We start from the raw sequence: 22,500 nt of genomic DNA on the forward strand, positions 1-22,500 counted from the left end.
CGATGCGCTAAGCAAACACACCAGAAAGGTATAGATTTGTTTTAGATCGGTGTGTCTGTAAACAACGCGTACAACCTGGGAACAACCACCAGATGAGACAGCAGCTGGCAATAGAACGCGCAATAAATCCCAAGAAGAAGATCCATGAGCGTTCGATGAGCTGGTGAACTGTGACAGCAGGTTTGGACCACATTTATTCTCTGAGTCTGACACCGACTGCTGCAGGTACAGGTGAGCGGCAAGTCTTCTCAGACACATGAGAGCGAGTAGAAAAGAAATGTACCTGGACTCATGTCCACATATCTGAGTTAACCATGCAAACGTTTGTACAAGCAAAATAGGAGAACCACATTTAAGACTGACATTCTGTATCAGCATTTATTATGAATCTCAACATACATTTTGGATTTGAAACTCGAAGTTACACGATTACATTTTCAGATTAAAAGTGACTAAACTCCAGAGACTAATTCATGTTTTTCCATGTAATAAATCATATTTCAGACTGTTCAGACGTTAGAGAGTACCTGAGTGTTGAATCCTCCCCTGTACCTCATCGATTTGATTCTGGGTTACTTTCTGAAATGTCTTCTTTTTGTTCACACACGTCACATGATGGTACAAGAGAGTGTGACTGCCTCGGGCTAACTGGTGTGCAGCAAAGTGAAAGTGAGTTTTAGCACAAATTTGTTTTTCATTAATTATTAATTCTACTGGAAAACAATTTTTGTATTAGGTGATCAATCATTTAGCGTATAAAATGTCAAAAGAAAATTGACAACCGTCTTCCCTTTTCTTTAGGACGTGCTTCCAGCTACCGACACTGCTGCCTGGGAAACCATTGAATATATGTATACATATTCATTTTTTGTCCTAGTTCTTTGCCTCATTTTAACCGCTTATTGTTAAATTATAGACAATAAATTTGTTATGAGCGAAACAGAGAGCCCCCGTTGTTTGAACAGCTGATTGGTACTAGATCTCCACAGTCGCCTCATTTGTATAGAGGCCTGGGAAGAGATTTAATATCCTGCTCAACCTCAGATGATTGTTGACATAAGGTTATGATCATTATCATAAACCAGTCTAGGTTAATCATCACCGAAAACTGTAATATTAACTCTTGAAGTCTTAACACAAGCAAGGAAACTAAACTAAAACTATGATGCACGCACACACACACACACACACACACACACACACACACACACACACACAAAAAGGACATTGTGTGGGGTGGTGACCCCATCAGCAGCTTCCAGGTTTCTTTGATGATGTCAGTGAAACAGGAAAGGTTAGGAGGAAGGGACCAACACCCAGACAGACTAAGAGAGAGAAAGAGAAAACAGATGCGGAGAGAAGCAGGATGGACGGAGGAAGAGCGACAAGCTGATAATGAGAGCGAAAAGGACAAGAGAGCTGAAGATGAAGTGACGGGAGTGACACCTTTGGAACATGATGGACGGCGAGAGGGAAGACAGCAGGGACAGCCTCTCTCAGTACACTGCAGGTCACACATGCCAGCCAGCGCTATTGTGTCCCAGCTCTTTTGAACTACTGTCTTTTTGTGTTCAAGAGCCACTTGAGGAGCCTCAAAGGGCGCGCGCACACACACACACACACACACACACACACACACACACACACACACACACACACACACACACACACACACACACACACACACACACATACACACCATGATGTAGGAGGAAGTGACAGACGGTGCTGAATAAAAGATGGGTGTGTGGGAAGAAGCAAAGAGCAGTGAAGGAGAACTGAAGGTGGATTAATGATGCTGCGCACACACATACACACATACTGTTGGTGACGTATGCAGTGCACGCACACGTACATGTGTGTTACAAAGTAACTTAAACGCTGACTTTTTGTTTTGGGAGATAAAAACGTTTATACTTTCATATAAATAATTTCGAGAGGTTTTTTTTTAACTGGTGATGTCACATTTTTAACACAGGAAGCCGACTCGCCACAGAAACGGGGCGTGTCCCTCTACATGACCTTTGGTGTGGTTCCACTCCTCCCCAGTTTCTCTCCAACCTCGGGGTGGACGAAAGCACCCGACTTCCTGCGTTTCAGGAAGCGGGAGAGGAAATGAAGTAGGGGGGTGACGGTTACGCATTGTTAGGGAGGTAGGCTGAACAAAGGGTGGAGGGAATGGGTCGGCGTGTGGATTTAAGCCACATGCGTTGCACTGTGTATGCAGAAAACACACACAAGCGCACCTCAAGAAAAGTGGAAGACAAAGACAAAAGAAGACACTAAAGCAGCTCCTCTTCCCGTAGCTCTCCTCTGATCCATGCTTCATTCCAGTCAGTGGAATAATGCAACACCGCGTCGTTTGGCAGGCTGTCTTTGTATACCTTTAATTAAAGACAAATTATTTAACGAGCAGGAACACCATCTAATCATTTCCCCCATGAACAGTGTCATGGTTGATTTTCCCCAGACATTTATTTCCATCATTATATCGTAAATTAAAAATAACATGTAACATGATCAAGGCTTTGTCCATACTGCCCATTCCTAATAGAGGGGTTACCTTTATTAATATATTTGGTTATTATTTGGGAGGGTGCAAATTTATCAGTGCGTTTAAAAAAAAAAAAATGTATGTTTGTATGACAACTTGTTGCAATATTGCTCAGATTGTTGCACAACATTACCAGTAACAAAAACTTTCTTATTTTTGCAAATAAAAGATTACATTTGTAAATGTTTTGCTCAACTTTGGTCCAGACTAGTTGCTCAACTGTCAACTGCTTACGAGCTTTCGACTAAATCATTTCTGCCATTCCTCCAAGAGAAAATGAATATTGAAAATTCGTTCAAATACAAGGTTGACTTGGTTGAATACGTGTTTCCTCCTCCATAGCGCTACATTTAGCAGCTATACACTTGCATCACAGAAACCGGTCTTTTCCAAAAGTCCAATCCAGGTTCAGTAGATCACAGTTGCCACCTGTGCCTCATTTTGAAACCAAGAAAGCTCTCCAACACGGACCTCCGCCAGCCGCAACCGCCTCCAGGACAAGAGGAAACCGATGCCCTTCCTGCCGCCGTTAGTTACACTGTGAACAGGAATATGTGTAATATTATGGTTAGCGGTCGGCCCTCCGCCTGCCCGCCCGCCCCGGGAGCCTGTCGTGATGGTGGCTTTGGGTTGCAACATCAGCACAGACAGGAAGGCCCTCCGCTGTTTTTTCGGCTGCTTTACTGAGGTGCCAGCCTGAGGGGATCCAGATGGCACCGCGCGGCTGTCAACGGCATGCTATCAAAGAATCCGCCCACACGGCTAAGATAAGCAGCGCACGGCACGTCTTGTAACGGAGTGCTGGAGAAAAGAGCACAAGATGTAGCTGCTGATTGATTATATATCGCATATAGATATAGCAGCAAAAAGAAACAGCGTGCTGCCTCATTGTTGCAGTGAGCGTGAAGCTGGATAGACTTTTTGTCACTTTAATTCAGACTGTGTTGTCGCCGTTTGAAATGCTGCAATATGGCTCAACCACAGATGAGTGATGATTTCAGATCTTAAATTAGATTTCATCGAATAATTGTTCTTATGGTGTCAGTGTGATCTAAGGATTGTGAAGCAAAGCAAAAAGTCAAGCTGTCCTTCGAAAAGCAGCATAACAATAACAACGTGTATTAAAACCACTGCAGTTTTACCTTTAACAATTTAAGCTCTTCTGCGTTTGATTACTGTACGACTCTCTGTCTCTGTCACACCTTGAATCTCATCCCTTTTCTGGTGGAAAACAGCTTCTAGAGTGAAGTTTGGAGCGGTAAAGCACACCGTTTTCATCCAGTCCTTATCACAGCTCAAACCGCATGATACTGCGAGTTGGCCCTGATAACGCTTCTGTGTAAGTGTGTGTGTGTGTGTGTGTGTATGTCTTGTAATGTGAGAAAGAAGAACAGTAACACACCGAGAGAAGAGGAAACATGGAGGTCAACTGAGCGTGCTCAGTGGGCATCGTTACTGAGTCATGCATGGGCCGTGATGGGAGATCACGTGATGGGCAGAGAGCAGATCTTGACCCCATGTAAAAAGCTTTGGATTTGTTTTCCCCATTGGAGGATTGTTTACCAAATGAATAAATTATGAATCAATACTAATACCACTACTCTCGCTTTCACTGGTTAAAATGACAAACACTGCCAGGCGCTGGTAGCCACATCAAGCTGTCACTACTTCTGTACTCAGCCAAAGATTGTTTATGAAGTAAGAGGAGCTTCACTCATGTCACACCGCTGTACAACAGCGAGTGTTTTTGCACTCCCAACAATTCCAACAGAGTGATGCGTCTTCCGTGTAAAGGATCACGTGACGCCAATTTCACGTTGTTGCCTAAATATCGGACTTATCCTAAAATACTGCGGGTTGTGTGGTGTTGGCATTTTGAACCTGAGAGCGCCAAATGAGGCGCATCATTTCTCGCCGTCAGTGCGTTTGGCCCTTTAAGTGGCTCTCACCTTGGGTAAGGAAACGCTTGGCAAGGAGCATGAGGAGCCTCTGGGAAAGCGTGCTATCTGTGTTATGGCATCCACCGCTGTACCGCTTAATGACACAGCTGCCGTGTTTTCATTTGAACAGCGTGTGCGATAAGCGGGAGAGAGCCAGAGTAAAAGCTGCACCGATAAGACTTTTATGTAGTGAAACACCTTAATAGCAATATCGAAGCTGCTCACATTCCACTGGTTATAGTCAGGAAATTGTTTCTGGATGAAAAGATAAATCAAATAAAGTACCACCTCAATCCTCGCCACGCAAAATTGAATTTGCTGGATTCATTTGCTGAACTCTGAACCGACAATATTCAAGTTTCTAAAACTGAAAAGAGAGGCAGGGGTGAGAGGTGGGTTAGAGGGACGAAGTGAACGAGAATGAAAGACTAATGCTTAATGACTCACCCTCCTTTTAGCTTTCTCACCTCTCTCTCACCTCTCTCTCACTCACACACACACACACACACACACACACACACACACACACACACACACACACACACACACACACACACACACGCACACAAAACAATGGAACAAACCCCCAGCGGCGGCAGCAGCATCGCAGGAAAAGAGATGGGCTTTTATAAAAGAAAAGCCAACAGGGACAAGAGGATGGAGGGGGAATGAGTTGGGGGAATTTCACCTCAACTACACAGAAAACGCATTGCCTTTCTGATGACTTCAGCACAACTCAATCACATATGCGCGCATCATATGTGTGTGTGTGTGTGTGTGTGTGCAGAAGCCACGACATCTCGTTTCCATCACTTCCCGATGTCTTAAGATGAGGCATATGTGTGCAAGATTACAAGCAGCAGCGACCCGACAACAAGTGTAGGATGTGTTGCTGTGCCACTCGAGTGAATATAAACGAGGCTTTTCGTTTCACTGTGCTTCCACATTTCTGTGAGAATGTGAAGAGAACTGAGTCAAAAGTGAAAATCACTGGGAAGCATAAATTCCATGGCAATCAATCCAAAAGTTAGATATTTCTCTAAAAAAAAAAAAAAAAAATGTTCATGCTATGGGAAAAGTCAGAGATTATTTGTCATTGTATCAAAATGAAAAGTAACAGTTAAGACATCCGTACCCTCTCCCACTGTCCCATACAAGCACACACTGTACATCCATGAAAGGTCAAAGTTCCATGTAGCAAACACACCTCCTGTCTGCCTCCACAGTCGTGTCCTGCTCTGACAGGGGAGGACTTCCTGGACTCACAAGACCTCGTGAGGAGCTCCAACAAAGTATCAGCCATACCGCTTTGTGTAGCGAGCGCTGCATTACAGCAGCCCAGCAGCCCAAAATTCCAAAAACAATCCGTCACAGTGATTTGTCACGGCGACGTTCCCTGGCAGCGTACCTGGCTATGTATACCCATGTGGAGCACTGTCGTTTGATTACTTCTACACTTGAAGGATGACTGTAATTAGGTGATGGTGAAATGAAACAGCACAGAGCAGGGAGTACAGGTTTCCCCAAAGAAAGAATTTTTTAAAAAAAGCACCGTAAAGGCCGTACTCGGAGCACATACAAGAAGTACAAGAAGCCAAAACGTGAGCTAGAAAGCGATGTTTAAAAGGGGATAAAGAAGAAAGCAGCGAATGATTTTGCAAGGACATAAAGATGGCGTTCACAAATTATTATCGACGTTTCATGAAGTGAGGCCAGCAGTCGCTCGTATATTTTCTTCTGCAGGCACTTAAGGCTAACAGTCTAGTTCAACGTAATGGCATTGCAGCATCAGCTATTATACTTCCATCTGCCTGTTGAGGCTGCGTACAAATGCTGATGACAGTGAGACTTAAAGCAACTTAAATGTGGATTCTGCTATTTTCTCCTCCGAGTCTGTAGTGATTCAGCCTCCACTCACGGGTCGCGTGAGCCTTTACATTCGCTTGTTCTGAACATCCAGAGTCTGGTGTTTGCAAGAAGAAAAACAAAGACAAGTCCTGTGTGCTTTCTTCAGCGGAGACGACGGCTCGTTTGGAATGCTAGAAAAAGAAAAAAAAAAAAAAAGGGCGAAGACACAAATGGAATCGGAGCCACAGACAGAAAGTTCTTCAGCAGAACTGCCACAGTGGTGGAAACGCTGTTTAATTAACAAGTCGTTTCTTGGAGCGGGAACATCACCCCACTTTCACAAAGACGCACGATCATGAAGGTGCAAGTCACACGGCGCTCTGATCTTGCATCTGTTGTTCATCTGATGAGAGCTGTTATTAGAGCTCCAACGATAGATTATTTTCATTATCCAATAATCTGCTGATTATTTAGTTGATTAATCCTTTTTGCCAATAAAAGAAAAGTCCAACGTGACATCTTCCGATATCCTGTTTTGTCTGATCATCCAAAGATATTAAGTATCAAGACCTCATGTTTGAGAAGCTAGACACATCAAATGTTCATCATTTTTCCTAAACCGATTAGCCAATTATTAAAATAGTTTGCAATTAATTGTAGGTCGATTGACGAATCCATTAAATGACTTATCGTTGCAGCTGTGGCTTTAATTTTTTCCAAAACTGACACATAGAGAGAGGGAGAGTGAGACACAGAAGCGAGTAAGGGGTGAGGAGTTGAGGAGTCCACGGACTCATTTACTCTGCACCCAGCTGAGAGACATCAACCCACCGTCAGTCTCTCTGGCCCCTCCCATCCCTGCATCCTCTGCTCGCTGTAACTAGGCAACGCAGGCTTGAAACGATTCAGATGGCGGAGGCAGGCCCATCAAAGGCAGAGACAGACAGGCAGCCGGGCTCGCTGTCTTCTTCTTCTCTCTGTCTCTCCCTGTCTCTCTGTCTGCCTCTCCCACCTGCTCGTACGCTACACTGTACTAATTGCTGCCGAGTCTTATTGAGCGTGCTGATGCAACGACGCCGTACCACACAAGAGCACCAGCGCCGGGTCCGATGCATTGTCTTCTTACACTACATGCCACACAGGTCACACATCGTCTTTCAACTAGCGGAGACAGGAAAGACATCCTTTCAAATGGAGAGTAAATGACAACGGAGACAAACCAGACGACCGAGAGCTGTTTGCAGAAGGGCGCGATAGTACGTTCCTTTTCATAGCTTTTGCAAGCTGAAAAGAGCTCTGCTGCACTGCTCTGGGGTCAGGGACTGTGTTGACAATAACTGTTGGTAAAACGGCATAAATAGAGTGTAGGCGCAGCACAAAGAAAAGAGTAAAGAAAAGGACCTGGGTGAGGAGAAGAAGAAAAAGCATTGCTCCGATATGTTGAGGAATGTCTAGGTATGTGGCAATATGAACATGTTATGTCACAGTTATCCTGGCTGGAATAATCGCAATTCACAAGATGATCCCGGTAATTATCAAAATCTTCATTTAGTGAACATCCTTTTCAGTGGAAAACAAAAAGAAAATCAAAGAATGCTTGCGGCGATTGGCTGCTAGCAAAACCACACAAGCAGTCTTCTATTCTAGATCTGGGCACAAAAATGATCGATTGCAGGTATCGCATACACTGGAGAAAGTCTGACACTACTTGGTACTGGGTTGTTTCAGTCAACCCAGTACCAAAAGTCAATAGCTTTTAAGGTATCGAGTACCGATACCAGACCCTACATGTAGCCAGATACACATGCACCAGGGACCTGTACACATTTACATGGCTGCTCAAAGGCAATCACGTGTTGCTGGAGATTATTAGCATATACTCAAGCTCCATTCCTGGGGTAAAAGGAAATGTGAAGGTAAAAGATATGCAAATTTCAATATAACAGACATGTTCAATAGCCCCCCCCCCCCCCCCCCCCCCAATCTGCAAGTTCCTCTCCTGCCATTGACCATCTGACCCTGCAGAACATGATCCATGCACCACTAGTGGGGATCCGCATCAGTATGCTACAGCCGGGAGAAAGGTCTGCAGATATTGCCGAGTCTGCTGTATTGCAACGCAAATAAATCAGACCAAGACCCAGCAGCTAGTACATAACAAATATCTCTTTTCTTATGCCCTAAAGGTTAGCCACGTGTTTACCGGAACCACCCTGTGCTCTTCTCACAGCTCCTTGTTTAATCCAAACCTCTCTCTCTCTCTCTCTCTCTCTCTCTCTCTCTCTCTCTCTCTCTCTCTCTCTCTCTCTCTCTCTCTCTCTCTCTCTCTCTCTCTCAGGTTCATCCGGTGTCAAGCTGTGGAAAGAGCCGAAGATGACAGGAAGGCCATCTGGGCCAAGCTCTGTCATACTTCGTCTGTGTTGACATTTCCACACAACACATGCGCGCATGCAAATGTTGGCATGCGCACACACACACACACACACACACACACACACACACACAAACGAGCCCCCACACAGGCATGAGCAACCATGCATAAATCAACACAAACACAGCAGAATAACAAGGGATTTTATCAGTGATGCGCACGCACACACACACACACACACACACACACATACACACACACACACACACACGCACACGCACACACACACTCACATGTACAGTAGATATTCCGGTAGCTGACAGATTGTCAACATTCCTATAAAGTGTGCTGGGATAGGCTCCTATCAAGGGTTCTGCAATGAAGAAGCAGTTAAGAAAATAGATGTATTCTTACTGGAATACTATGACAACAATATGATCTTGATAAAAAAAAAAAGAAAACCGTGATTGATTAGCAGATTTGAAATCAGAAAAAAATCTATAGTCCCAGGATGCTGTTTGTATCAACCTCTTTATAGTTTGGTGACTTTAAAAGAATGCACCGTAATCACACAGCAGCAAACCATTACTCTTCTCCCCACACTGTATCAGATATCATCTATTCAAACATGAGTTGTTGTTTTTTCTATAGGAGAGAGCATCATGTGATTGTGCAATCATTTCCCTCACAGGACAGTCACATGATGCTCACATGTGAATTCAAAGCTGGTTTGGAAAAAACGTGTGCAATTTTAAGCAATGCACAGATATGAAAATATGCATTACAGCCATCAGACAGATGAAAACTGCTAATACTGATGGTCGGGAATGTACGCCTGTTTTGCCTGTGTAGTGATAGCAAAAAAAAATAATTCAGTTTTAAGTCTACAGTAAAAAGAAATATTAGGATTTAATGTGAGATCAAAATAAAAAAGGCTGCAGGCCTATGATGTTGCCCTGCAGGGGGAGGCTTCACCGCTAATCAATTTACCCCATGAACTGCAATCTACCAGTAAAGCAAAGAGCCGGAGGTCATTTTTCTAGGGAAGATTATGCATGCTGCTTCATCCACACACTGCAGCGCATTCAAGCAAGTCCAACAGCAGCAGTTAGCAGGGCTGATGTAATGTCATGAGAATGGATGTGTGACTCTGTGCACCACGGCACTGTGGATCTGGAATAACAGCACCAAAGAAGTTCCTTTATCTTGAGTCAGGGTTAAATACCCCACACACACGCAATATATTATGAAATTAGACACCACTATCGTATATAAGGCATACGATGAATGAATAGTTTAAACTTCAGCCTCATTGTAATCCCACCAGTATACCACTGGTCTTATAATACTTAATACAAAGTCTATTCTGTTCCCGTTCCACTGGAGCACTTTCAGGGTTCAGTGCCTTGCTCGAGGAGTCTTTGACATCGGGGTAATGATGAAAAAAAAAAAAAAAAAAAACGCCAATCACTGTGTGGTTCAGGCACAAACGGGTCAGCTTTTGGTCAGAAACACTCCGTCTCTGTCACTTGGTCGGAATAGAGCGCGATGTAAATCTCTACTTTGAATCCCATTGTGAGGAGCTCAGTGAGGTCCAACCCACGGTCACAAAGGCTAAACTTCATCCGTCTGTAGAACGTGGATGTGTCTGTCCTCCCTGCTCAAAGGCAGACAGCAGCCGTCTCTCCCAGTTTGCAGGCAGAACATTTGCCAGTAATGCAAGTAGCCTGCAGACAGCTGTGCCCGGATGATCTCTTGAGCTCCCCTAACACCACGTCTGACTGCCGTCAGGTTCCCAAGCGTGCGTGGAGTAGAAAAGCACCAGTCCGCCAAAGCAAACACACACAGACCGCATTGAGCTGATTTCTGATTACACCATTCAAGAGCACCGATGGGAAGCTACTTAAGACACTCAACCGTGGGCATTCACAGATTTCTGTTGCTCCAGCTTACAAGAGGGCAAACACTCTTGACAAGTTGGATTTGGGGAACGCACTCCAAACAATTTCGGTGGAGACTTGGATCGGAAAGGCCATTTGGCGTTCCCACGGTTCACTGCACAGCTGTCTTGTAAAAGCAGAGCTTAACATTTTGAAAGCACAGAACCAAAAAAAAAACAACAGAGGTTAAGCAATGCAATTGCACAGATCTCTAAAGCAGTCTCAGTCTGGGGAACCGAATATTCAGGGCGGGCACGAGGGGAAGCCCTTTTTTAAGCTCCCTTTAGTCTCTGCGTGGACGGCTCTTCTGCCCATGAGCCCTTCTGAATGTTGACATTCCACATCCAGTCATATTTGTTCTTTCTGTCAGCTAGGGATGACTTTTATTGGCTTTACAAATGCTACGACGTATGAGCATCAGATCATCTACTATCCATCTACAAAGCGTCAATGTTTTATCAATTTGACGGGACAAAATGTCCTCTTCGTGTTGATCTAAGTGCCTTTGTGAAATCTTGCAAAGGAGCTTTCATTTTTCTTTGTCCTACTCCTCGAAATAAGCGATACAGTGATAAAAAAAAAAAAAAAAAAAAAGTTTCCACACAATGGCAACATTATTCTGCAAATATAGACAGTCCACTTTTGAACTTAACTGTGAATAACTGACTCCAGTATCAACTACTCCCAACCCCGTGATCTAACCACAGATAGTGTATAAGAGGTGCGATAGGTTTTACAACGCACTAGCATTGAAAATGAATGAACTCCTTTCTTATTTTAGGTCAATGTTCCTGACCAGTGATCCAGAGGCTGTCTCCGTTCTTTTCATCAGAACAGGCAGAAGACCGTTCCTCTGTCAACGTCTCAGGAGACGGCGGCACTGCGAGGGAACGCGTGAGCAGCCGATGCATCTTCCCACTCGTAGGCGGAGTCGAGAACCAAACCAGACACCAGAATGAGACTGTCACGGGCAATTGCGTTTTCATTAACACTCGCTGAATCCGTTCATTTGTTTTCTAAATGGAAACGGTTCCCAGTGAAACGATTTGTTACTCCTCTCGGAGGAAAGTTGCCAGCTTTACGTGAGCAAGAATGCAAAAAAAGTAGAATGAATTGTTTTTATGAGGGAATGATTTTGAGAAGCTTAAGCAGACATGATTCAGAGTCTCACCACCACCTGAGCTACTACTTGCTATTTAATGCAGCTACAATGCCTGCAAGGCCTGCTGGGTGTTACGGGAGGCTGGTCATTTGTGTTCCGGGGTAGAGATGCACTGCTGAAATTACGCATTTTCATGACAAACCCATTGATCGTGAAAATACTCATCAAATCATTAATCGATAATGAAAGTTGTTAGTTGCAGCTTTAAAAATAAGTCAGTACTATAACATGTTTGTCCTAAGACTCTCACTAATAAGCATCAGCCAGTGTGTTTGGAAAAAATAAAATAAAAAAAACATAACAATGACTGAAAAGTCACATCATTACTGAGTGAATACAAGGTACTTTGACACATTTGACATATGCCTCACTAAGGCTCTGAATCGTTGAATATTTTTTATTCAGACACATTCATAATCCTCCGAACACAAACTAACTGAGAGGAAAAGTCCTCGCTCCCCTTGATTGTTCCATGTAGGGATGCAACTAACAATTATCGTCCTTGTTGATTAATCCGCCCATTGTTTTCTTGATTAAGTCATTAGTCTTTTTGAAAACATGGTGAAAATCCTCATTTCAATAAAATCTTGATTGACTATAATTTCGTGGAGCCCATGGTGACATAAATGGACCACTTGATTTAATCCAACCAACAGTCCAAAACATTGAATTTACTACTACATACAAGACAGAGAAAAGCAGCAAATCCTCTGTCAAATGCTTGGCATTATTGTTGAAGATTCATTTTCTATCCACAGATGTGTTTAATATGCCAACTTTCCCTGAAGCTGTATGTGTTTCACTTTAATGTATAATGGCATTCATTTTCCAAAACGCCTTTACAGGATTCCTACAGCTTAAGGCAAGTTAGACTTTTTTAAACGCCACTCAGAATGACATTTTGAGACCAACTTAATTATTAATAAAGAAAACTGAAGAACAAAAACATCCCGGCCGCAAACAAAATATGAGTGTTGTTGGTTTTGCTACCCTGATATGTGACGCATTAATGCAAGAGACATTCTGGAAATTATCTAAAAATGACCAATTATTATTATTTTAAATTTCAATGTCAGAAAAACATTGATTAATGAAATCATACTTCCCATGTCTCAGCATGTTTAGGACTTAGAGTATGCATGACGTTGCTGTCTTCAGTATGGGCGGAGAGGGCAATAGTGAAAGCGATAGCGACAGCACTGGTGACACCGTGTTGAAAAGATCAAGTTGCATAAAATAAGTGAGAATCACACCCCATTTAACGCCCCACTCAAAACCCAAACAGTTACTTCTGCCCCTTTTATAATTGAGATGTCCCAGAAAAAAAAAGAAAAAGAAAGAACTGTGTCAAAGTGTGGCTCCACAAAGAATCTGACTTCCACTCTGAGAGGCGGACATCAAAATGTGACATGAGCTGCCCTGTTTTCAGACAGCTCATCAAACTGTGGTCAGGAGCTGAAAATAACCGGCTCTCTTCATTTAGTTCACTAAAAAAAGGCTTTTTGGCTCTTCAGTCAGTAAAATGCTTTGACATTTAGAACCATCACAAGGGGAACATGCCAAAATGTTGCCAAAGTATCCACCATGTATTACACCTACAACTATTAAAGCTGGTCAGTAAATTGAGGAAATTATCAATCGATTAATCGTTGCCCTAGTTTACATTGCTGCTGAATCCTGGTCAAATAAACAGGAACAAAGAGCCAAAATAATTGAAATGAAAGGGAATTAGTTCAACTCCACAAAGATGGACATTGAAAGGAACCCATTTGTTCTTGTCAATTGTTGTATTAATCACTTTAATGTGTGGTTACATTATGGCTCTCACATGCAGTTTTTTAAAAAAAAGAAGTTATTTGTGATTTCAGCAATTGAAAACACAGAAAGGAGTATTTTTCAACTTCAGCAACAATCCAAACTGAGTGGGATCATCCACCGTTATTCTAGGTCAACTCGTCTGGAAGTCATAGTTAGGAGACTCCCCAGGCTCATCAACCAGGCATGAATAATCCATGTGCAGATTTCAATTAGCCTGCAAGCAAGACTCATCAATATATGTGTGTGTGTGTGTGTGTGTGTGTGTGTGTGTGTGTGTGTGTGTGTGCTCCAGAAATAACTAACTTTAACACTGATGAGACAGAGACGAATGCCAGGCCCGGGGCCATTGCTCATTTACAGATGTCTATGTTAAGTAAAACCCAAACAGGACGAGCGATCCATCTGTTTCATCTTCCATGTCGCCGTCCTCTCTCTCTCTCTCTCTCTCTCTCTCTCTCTCTCTCTCTCTCTCTCTCTCTCTCTCTCTCTCTCTCTCTTATTTCTGAGACATCATCAGCGGCCTCTGTTTACCTTTACCAAGAGCTCCTGTGCAGCGATACAGCATTTCAACGTTCTCGGATCAAATTAGTCTAAAAATAGCTCCGCTTGTTTGTGTGTGGAGGGTCTGGAAATTGCAAAGAATGTCCCTCTCTCTGCAGGGAGAGTGATGGTGAACCTTAGTTAGGTTGAGCAGCATTAACGTGCACATGTGGATGACAATCTGTAGACCTTCATCTCTGATCATCCTGCCTCCCATAATGCTGTCCTGTTGTTCTTCCAGTTATCTGTATCTGGCTCAGAAAGAGGCTGACACACTTTCACTTTCGCAACATAAAGGAAATCGCTATATTGAAACTGTGATTATGTTCAAATTGAGAAATGATTACTCCCCTTTCTTTCTATTTACATTCAACAATGTAAGTGCCACTCCCTATTGCTGGATTTTTTATTGTTAAAAAAGGTTCAGATGAAAGTTTTTTAAAACGTATTTCATGCTGTGTGAAGCCAAGCTTATAACGCCTTTATACCCACAGCACTGCTGCCAACACCAAATATCCAAAGAGCCTTTTATAGACTTTAGAAAACACGTCTTTATTTAACTACCCATGCATTTTTCATATCAAATGCGTTTAGACCGGAGAGCGTCTCGGTGACCGCACAAGCCACCAGTGGACCAGCGCTTGCTGGAGAGGAAGGGGGGGGGGGGGGGGGGGGGGTTTCCTCCCCTCGGGAATCGATGACTTAAGCTTTGTGTTGATAGCAACCATAAAACTTAACTACCCTTTAGGCCTGTATATCTGTGGTAGTCGACGCGTCTTCATCACAGTCAAACACCAGTGATGGGCTTGACCCTGAGAGACCTGCATCGGCGTGGTACAGCGTCTATGTCATGAGAAGCAGACATACGGCATGTGCTGTGAAGTACAACCTATAAAGCGCGACAGACGGAGCGCAAGAAGGTGTAAATTAGCCGCCAGGTGAAGCGTGAATCTCCAGCCTCTTTATCTCCGACCGGTGTGTAAGCTACGGTGGGAAGGCACCGGGTCATTAGAGAGAGAGAGCAACTGCTCGGGCCAATCAGATTGCGCTGCCTAATCTGTGTCAGGGGGCCACCTGAAAGACCCTCTCACGCTCGTAAAGAACACTGCGTGTGTTTTCATTTGTGCGCGTGCAAAAGAGTGTGAGCGCGTGTCGTCACCACTGTCAGCAGTTTTTCAAGGCTGATTATTGGTTTGGGATTTTTGCAATCACATGCTCAACGCAGACGGGGTCACACACAAACACACACACACACACACACACACACACACACACACACACACACACACACACACACACACACACAACACAACACAAGCAGATGGAGGCATGCACCCAAAGAAAATCTAACTTATGATAAATGATCAACCTGGAAAAACACTTCAGCAACTATTTCTTCACTCTTTCAAAGGACAGATATCATATCTCACTGCCTCACGCGGTCTCCTTGAACATTTCTGTATTTACTGTTCGCAAAGGCCTCGAGATTATATGAGCTGCACGGTATGTGACTTGTCCAGTGCGTTCACTTGCTAGAATCAAGCAGTATTCCTCCACAGGATGGGCAACGGGAGGCTTCTGGCTGTGGAATGCCGTTAGAGATACAGTGACGAGGTCAAAAGGGTCATGACCTAAAGACTTGTGTAAATAGCTTAAACAGGACAACCCCCCCACACACACAATTCCCAGCTTTGTGTTTGGATTTGTTGGTCATCTCGACCTCATGACATTTGGATGAGGTCTGGCACAAGTAGCTTCGAACCAATCTAGGGTTGCCACTAAGAATTATTCATTCATTCAGGTTTTTGTTATCGATTCATTTTTTAGTCTATAAAATGTCTATAAAAAAAATAAAGAAAAGTGATGTCAAGTTAGAGCTGCGATATTTAGTTTATTGATCGATTCTTTTTCTTCGGCTGATTGTTTTCGTCCTTTTTTCAACACAAGACATTTGAAGATGTCACATTCTAGCCTGCTCTGGGAAGTTGTTGTTTTTAAATGAATAGACCAAGCGATTAATTGAGGTGTAGTTCCAACTCTGGCTGATTGAAAGAATGAGTTTGCGGATACAAGCAACCGAACTTGAGTTTCAATCGTAAGGTGAACAAGGTCGGAGGAGAACTGCTGCTGCTTCTTCAGATGGAAAGATGACAATTTCAGTGGTTCAGACATCTGATTAGGATGCCCATGGAGCCTCCCTGCGTAAGGTATTCTGGGCACGTCCAACTACCAGGACACCCCTGGGTAGACCCAGAACACGCTGGGAGGATTAGCTAGTTATCATACGGCCTGGGAATGAGTTAGGAAGTAGCCTAACTGGGGAGGATGTCTGGGCTGCTTTGATGCCACCCGGGCCCAGTCAAGCAGCAGAGAATGGAAGAACTATTGGTGTAAATTACCTTTCAGTAGCTGTGTATACATAATGCAAAGTGGCATTTTGCCATGTTTTTTTAGTGTGTGTCAATGATACACAATTAAGACACACGTTAGAGCTCATTAGAAATAAAGGACGGGCGTCAGATCCAACATGTACAGTGGACTGTGCGTCTGTGCTGGTGTTAGTGAGCATTGATATGCGATGGCTGCGTCATTTCCTATTCAGCCCCCCCCCCCTTGTAGGAAGTGAATGGACACCCCGCCATGAACACTGTCCATCGTGATCGCATCACCTCCCACTGGAGCACAAATTCACACCCGCCCTTCAACACACTGGGCCAACCTTACACACCCATTCACACACACACACACACACACACACACACACACACACACACACACACACAAATGGTGAAGATGACTTGAGCTCGGGGTCAGAGCTCAGACCACCAAATAACCAGGCAGCAGCAGGAGCAGCAAGCTGGAAGCGATTAAAGTCAGTGTATAATAAGGATGGATTATAATTGTGAAACTAATAGGTAGTACACCAAAATACTATCTAATATACTATCCAATAATCCAGCTAAAGTGCCTTGTACTTTTGCATCCCAGTTTGGAAACCACTGCCATATGGCTGGTTTCCAACAAGCTGGAAGTCCCGTGAGAAGGAAGCCTACAGCGGTGTAGTTATTGGTGTAATGGGGTGGGTGGGTCCTCTGCACAGATGTTGCAAGCTCTCCTTATCCGCTAACGGCACACATCTTTAGACAACACTACAAAATGATAATAACCATAACAATCATATTCACAATAGTAATAGGTGTGTGTGTTAAAAAAAAGGGGGGGGGGGGGGGGTAGTTTAGCTGCATCTGTATCTCACCGTCTAGATTTTCTCTGTCGCTGATGTGCTGGAGGTTGCAGCGCGTGTCCTCCCGGCTCAGCTCCGGCTCCGGCCGGTAGGGCTCGAGCCTGGAGTGGTTGTTCCTCCTGTGTTTGGGGCTCGAGGACACGCAGCAAGAGGTTGTATTCCCCATGGTGGAAGCAGGTTTTGGTTATAGGTCCAAAAACCCCCCAACTGGTTTCTTCAAGCCTTCTCCTGGCCGTGCTGATAACGTTACCACGAGAGAAAGAGAGAGAGAGAGAGAGAGAGAGAGAGAGAGAGAGAGAGAGAGAGAGAGAGAGAGAGAGAGAGAGAGAGAGAGAGAGAGAGAAAAAAAAAACGGGGCGGTAACGCGGACAGACAGACCTGGTGCAAACTACAAACCCCGGTATCCGTTAGCTCTGCACGCCCTGTCTACAGTAGGCTGCGCTTAGCCGGTGAAGTTCAGTCATTTAAAAAGCCGGTAAAACGCCGAGGTAGACTAATAAATCAGAGGAGTAGCCCGACGTCCCCCTCCAGACGTCCAGATAGCGCCTCTATTTCGCAGCCGTCGGTTTCACACTCCTGTTTTTCAGATTCCCTCGCTTTGTAATTTCCGTCCGAGCGTCCAGTTATCTCCACAAACGCATTTTGAGATACTATTACTTTATGGCGACACGAATGCATATGTGGACATGTTTTTTTGCTCGTCGGGGAGAGATATTATAGCTTGCAGCGCTACATGGTTGCCGATGTACTGTAGACTGCTGCTGCTACATCCGCTGTTGTGTGGCTTTCAGGTGCTGCCCGTAAAGTCGGATTTTCGACACTAAGGTTAAGAAATGGCTTCGCACTTTTAAAAGCATCCAGTAGGCCTACAACCTAGTAGTGTTTAACCCACGGAAGCCCGAGAGAAAACTATAATAACAAAAAAGAAAAAGCAACTAGGGAAACTAACCACCTCGTTTGGTGTCTTATGTACTTTATGATCTTGAGGCATTGTTTGTCATTGAAAACAATTTTCAAAGAGCATCGTACAGTAGTAGTATTCATTTTTTTTTCCACCTTCAGTTACTCACTCTGCATTCCTGCTGTTTGTTGTTTTGTACTAAATTGTGGGAGAAGGGTCGACGGCTACGTGTATGCAAATCGAACGTGCAATATCCGGTAGCACGTAAACATACCTTAAAAAGCTACAGCATTACGGCCATGAGAAAAGGTTCCGGTTCAAGTGGGTGGTTACAATGTAATAAATGGACAATTGTGACAGGCTTTTGACAAATGACCTACAATTAGGTAAGAAATATAAAAATATAATGCAGACTATATTAGAAAAAAATATTCTCAGGTGGGTTCAGGAAGTCCGTGAATGATTTATTTTATTCCACTAATATTGATCTACAGGCAGGAACCTATAATCAGATTCAGAATCAGAATCAGCTTTATTGACCATGTATGTGGGCACATACAAGGAATCTGCTCTCAATGTACATACACAGAAATAAACAAATACACAAAAACAAGGACAACAAAGTAGAACAAAGGTAAGCATAACCCTTTAACTACTATGTACACATATACATATATTTACAAAGTACATATATGAACATAGAACACAACAACAATGACAATGAAATGGAGATAAAAGTGCAATGATGCAGAGTGCAAGGATGCTTGAATAAATATGGAAAGATAATCACAGGATACTTTATGTGTCTATAATATTTAGTTTATAATAACGGTACACTAAGAATAGGCCACCTAGCAATTGTTTTTTGTTTTGTTTTTATTAAACAGGTGAGTGATTGCTATTGCTGTTTATCCCTGGGTTATGACATGTCATGGACCCAAACATGGACATCTGTCATTTCCTTCTGACTCATATTTGTGAGTGCCAGTTAATTACATGATGTTGCCTCATGACGGACGAATCCACCGGGGCTTTGCTTTGCCTGTGACAGAGTGCTGCTCATACTAAACCTCTCCGCAGGACTGAGAGAGATTAGCGGAGGTCATCGTAAACAGGGTGAGGTCCTGAGGAATAGCCTAATCCCTTTGAGGTGTCATCCATGACAGGCATGACAATATGGACACGTTGATGTCACTGATTTATGCTGGAGACCGAAGAACGTATGAACGTTGACACGACCAGGCGTGGTGCTGCAGTGCAGCCTGCTGGTACTGCACCTGCATTGCATTTAATGAGAGACTAACACACCCACGTTACAGGCAGCATCAGGTGTTTAAGAAAAGACGATTCAAAGCTGCTTCAAATTCTGCAAACCAAGATCACAGACTGAAGCATTTTGCACATTACAGCCAAACCAAACTATGTAATGGACAGTGACTTCAAAGAGACAATGACATGTTTAAATTGCCACTGTTTATAACACAAAGCACTCCATCTGCTCTCATTAATGCAGTAATATTTAAATGTTGGGTGCAGTAGTCAATTCACTCTGACGGAATTTCCTTTTCCCTGACCGTGCATTCTGCAATGTGTTTTTTGTCTCTTGGAAGGCTAAAGTTAGCCATGTTTTGTTATAGAGATGACAGGAATCAGGTTTCACAATAGGCACAGATGTTCAGTCTCAGTGGTATTGGATTCTTGCGTCAGTTGTTTTGTTTCCACCCAACAAACTGCACATGGGTGAGTGAGAGAGCGGGAATCACTGCAAGCAAACATTTTGCACATCTTTAATTGTGGTGTTCCATTACCCATAATCCTAACTATTATATCAGTTCCTCGCTTTTCTTTTTACTGTGACAAATTCTTGAGTATTCAAGACGTTGGTTGTATCCACTAAGTCAGAGAATGCCATCACTGAGAGGCGGGCCAATCATTTTCTTCCACATCCACATTCATCTGTGTGTGATTTATGTAAGATGTGTTCAAATACTTCCCCTTCTTCCAGCATGCACTGCGCAACAACGTGGTGGCCGTTCCACAGCATGCATGTCGTCTACAAAAGGCAGCAAGAGAGACATTGCTTTTGCTCTGCCGCTGACAGTCGTGGCAATGGAGTCATCACTGAAAGGACAGCACATCAGTTTCTGAGCAGAAAAAAACCCAAGGTTGAGACTCACGTGGCGCTAAAAGTCCTATATCTATATATTAACTGTGTGTGTGTGTGGGGGGGGTTAAAAACACAGAGAGACTGAGTAATAACTTTATTAAAGCAAATACATTAAAAACAATGTCTATCAGAAGGGGTGATCAAGGGTGTTGCAGAGGAGAATAATAAAGCACCAACAGAGAACTGAAACAATTGACTTCTAAAATTCAGCCACGTATACAGTAAGTTAATATAATTCCATAAATGTGTGTATTAGTTAACCAAATATACACGTATTCAAATAACATAAATACTTTTAAAAATAGAAAATACAGGGTAAATCTGCCCAAATAAATATATAATGCCACAACAGATCTTGATTGCTGGTAGTGTGTTTGCATCAGAGTTTCTGAAGTAGAATACCATAAAACCCAAAATATTGCTCTGTGATGCCCCCGATGACCCGATTACCCTTTGAGCATTTGGCTTCTAGGAGCAAAACAGACCCTCAGAAAGACAATCAATTGATACAATATTTTAATAGAGACAGTTATGGTGGTAACTGCGAACGCCTTGGCTTCAGACATTGGCAGCCCGTTCCGACGTTCGTTGTCATCCTGCGCCACAAGTCGTCCTTCAGCATCTTATTCTCTGTCTCCAGTAAGGCGGTGTGCCTGTCCAATCCGTCCATGTATTCCTTCTTTTTCCTCCTATATTTTCTGGCAGCCATCCTGTTCAAAGGGACATAAGCTCCTCGTAATACTCACTGATAATAACCCTGACCTGACACAAGGTTCTTGTTTTTACTGGTGGTGATGCACCGGCTAATTCAGAGCCAGACACGTTGACATCATTGTGTAAACACATTTTTACAGCAAGGACAGGGAGTGTTTTGTGCGAGTGTGTGCATGTGTGTCTGTATAAGCAAAGTCCTCAAGTCATCCCGCAAAAGCAGTCCGCACAGTCAAAGGAATCACTCGGCTTTGTGCCGGTAGATGTCCTTTAAGGCTCTAAGCTCCTCAATCAGAGTCTTGTTTTGATTTTCGAGCACGGCCACGCGATTTTCGAGGCATTTGACATATTCCTTCTTCTTTCGTCGGCACTCCCGGGCGGCTTCCCTGGAAGCAACAACAACAGTTACCGTGAAGAAGAAGAACAAAAAAATAGACGCTGCTTGGCTTTTCTCCCAGATCCAACAGAGAGCCGACCATGAATCAGTTTACACCAAGGGAGAGAGAAGGCTCAAATTACAAAGGCTACAAAACAGGGTTCTCGTGTGGGCACAGAATGTCTACACGACGGTGATTACGACCGTGTTTGTGACACCTTCTGGATAGGTGGAAAAAGCTAAACCCAGGTTGCCTAAACCTAACTTCCAGTGAAAACTGAAGTTTATTTTGAAGGACACTATGTACCTAATGAGCATGTAGTGGCAAGTCGCCCCAACGTGTTCAAAACGTACGCCTGAGGGGTTACCTAGAGCGTCGCTATAACGCGGTCATTAGTGAGCTTCAGAGGTGCTGGTACAGTAGGTACCAGTACAGTAATCGTCTGCTGGCTGTAGCTCCATCATCATCACGAGCCACACATTCACTGATACTAACATCGCTAATACTGGCTGATTGATGTGAATGGTCCTCTCTACCTGTTCTTCATCAAGCGGAGCTCCCTCTTTAGCAAGGTGTCTGGTGGTTTCAGGGAGCTGCGAGCGCTGGCCCCCGCCACCTCCTGAGGGAGGCTGGAGCTGGTGTTACGCAGCTGGCAGGCAGTCGAGTCAGCCGAGTGGCCTGGGGAGACAGAAAACAACACGTCTGTCAACAGCACCAGCTGTTTGTATGTCCGTTACGAACAGCGGTGTGGTGATTGTCGATGAGGTGGGTGTGCCACTAGGTAGGTGGGTAAGTGCCCCGGGGAGGAAGTGGGTGTACTTTCATAATGTATTCGCCACGGATTGCAACCAGTAGATACTTGAAACTTCAGAAGGGATTTGTCCACACAAGCTGTGTAAACGGGTGATTTATTAAACCGGGTTGCAC

General features: G+C 43.8%; 2 protein-coding genes across 8 annotated transcripts in view; both read right to left on the reverse strand.

Annotated features, from left to right (window-relative positions):
- ccny (cyclin Y) overlaps window positions 1-18,175 on the reverse strand; it is a 35,246-nt gene extending 17,071 nt beyond the window's left edge. For all 6 annotated transcript variants that reach the window (XM_068709653.1, XM_068709651.1, XM_068709652.1 and 3 more), the window contains exon 1: window positions 17,430-18,175. In XM_068709653.1, coding sequence (XP_068565754.1) covers window positions 17,430-17,583 — 154 coding nt within the window. In that variant the 5' untranslated portion in view covers window positions 17,584-18,175. The remainder of the gene's footprint in view (window positions 1-17,429) is intronic.
- A 2,389-nt stretch (window positions 18,176-20,564) lies between these two features.
- Window positions 20,565-22,500, reverse strand: part of LOC137871603 (cAMP-responsive element modulator-like) — a 10,203-nt gene continuing 8,267 nt past the window's right edge. The window contains exons 5-6 of one of the 2 annotated variants that reach the window (XM_068709472.1): window positions 22,110-22,251; window positions 20,565-21,195 (exon numbers count right to left, since the gene is read on the reverse strand). In XM_068709472.1, the coding sequence (XP_068565573.1) occupies window positions 21,015-21,195; window positions 22,110-22,251 (323 nt within the window). In that variant the 3' untranslated portion in view covers window positions 20,565-21,014. Of the gene's footprint in view, window positions 21,583-22,109; window positions 22,252-22,500 lie in introns of both variants that reach the window. The other variant, XM_068709473.1, reaches the window with a different exon arrangement.

This window comes from Cebidichthys violaceus, unplaced genomic scaffold (assembly GCF_023349555.1).
Source record: "Cebidichthys violaceus isolate CVI_PGR_0920_01 unplaced genomic scaffold, fCebVio1.0.p SCAF_15, whole genome shotgun sequence".
In the NCBI taxonomy this organism is placed as follows: Eukaryota; Metazoa; Chordata; class Actinopteri; order Perciformes; family Stichaeidae; genus Cebidichthys; species Cebidichthys violaceus.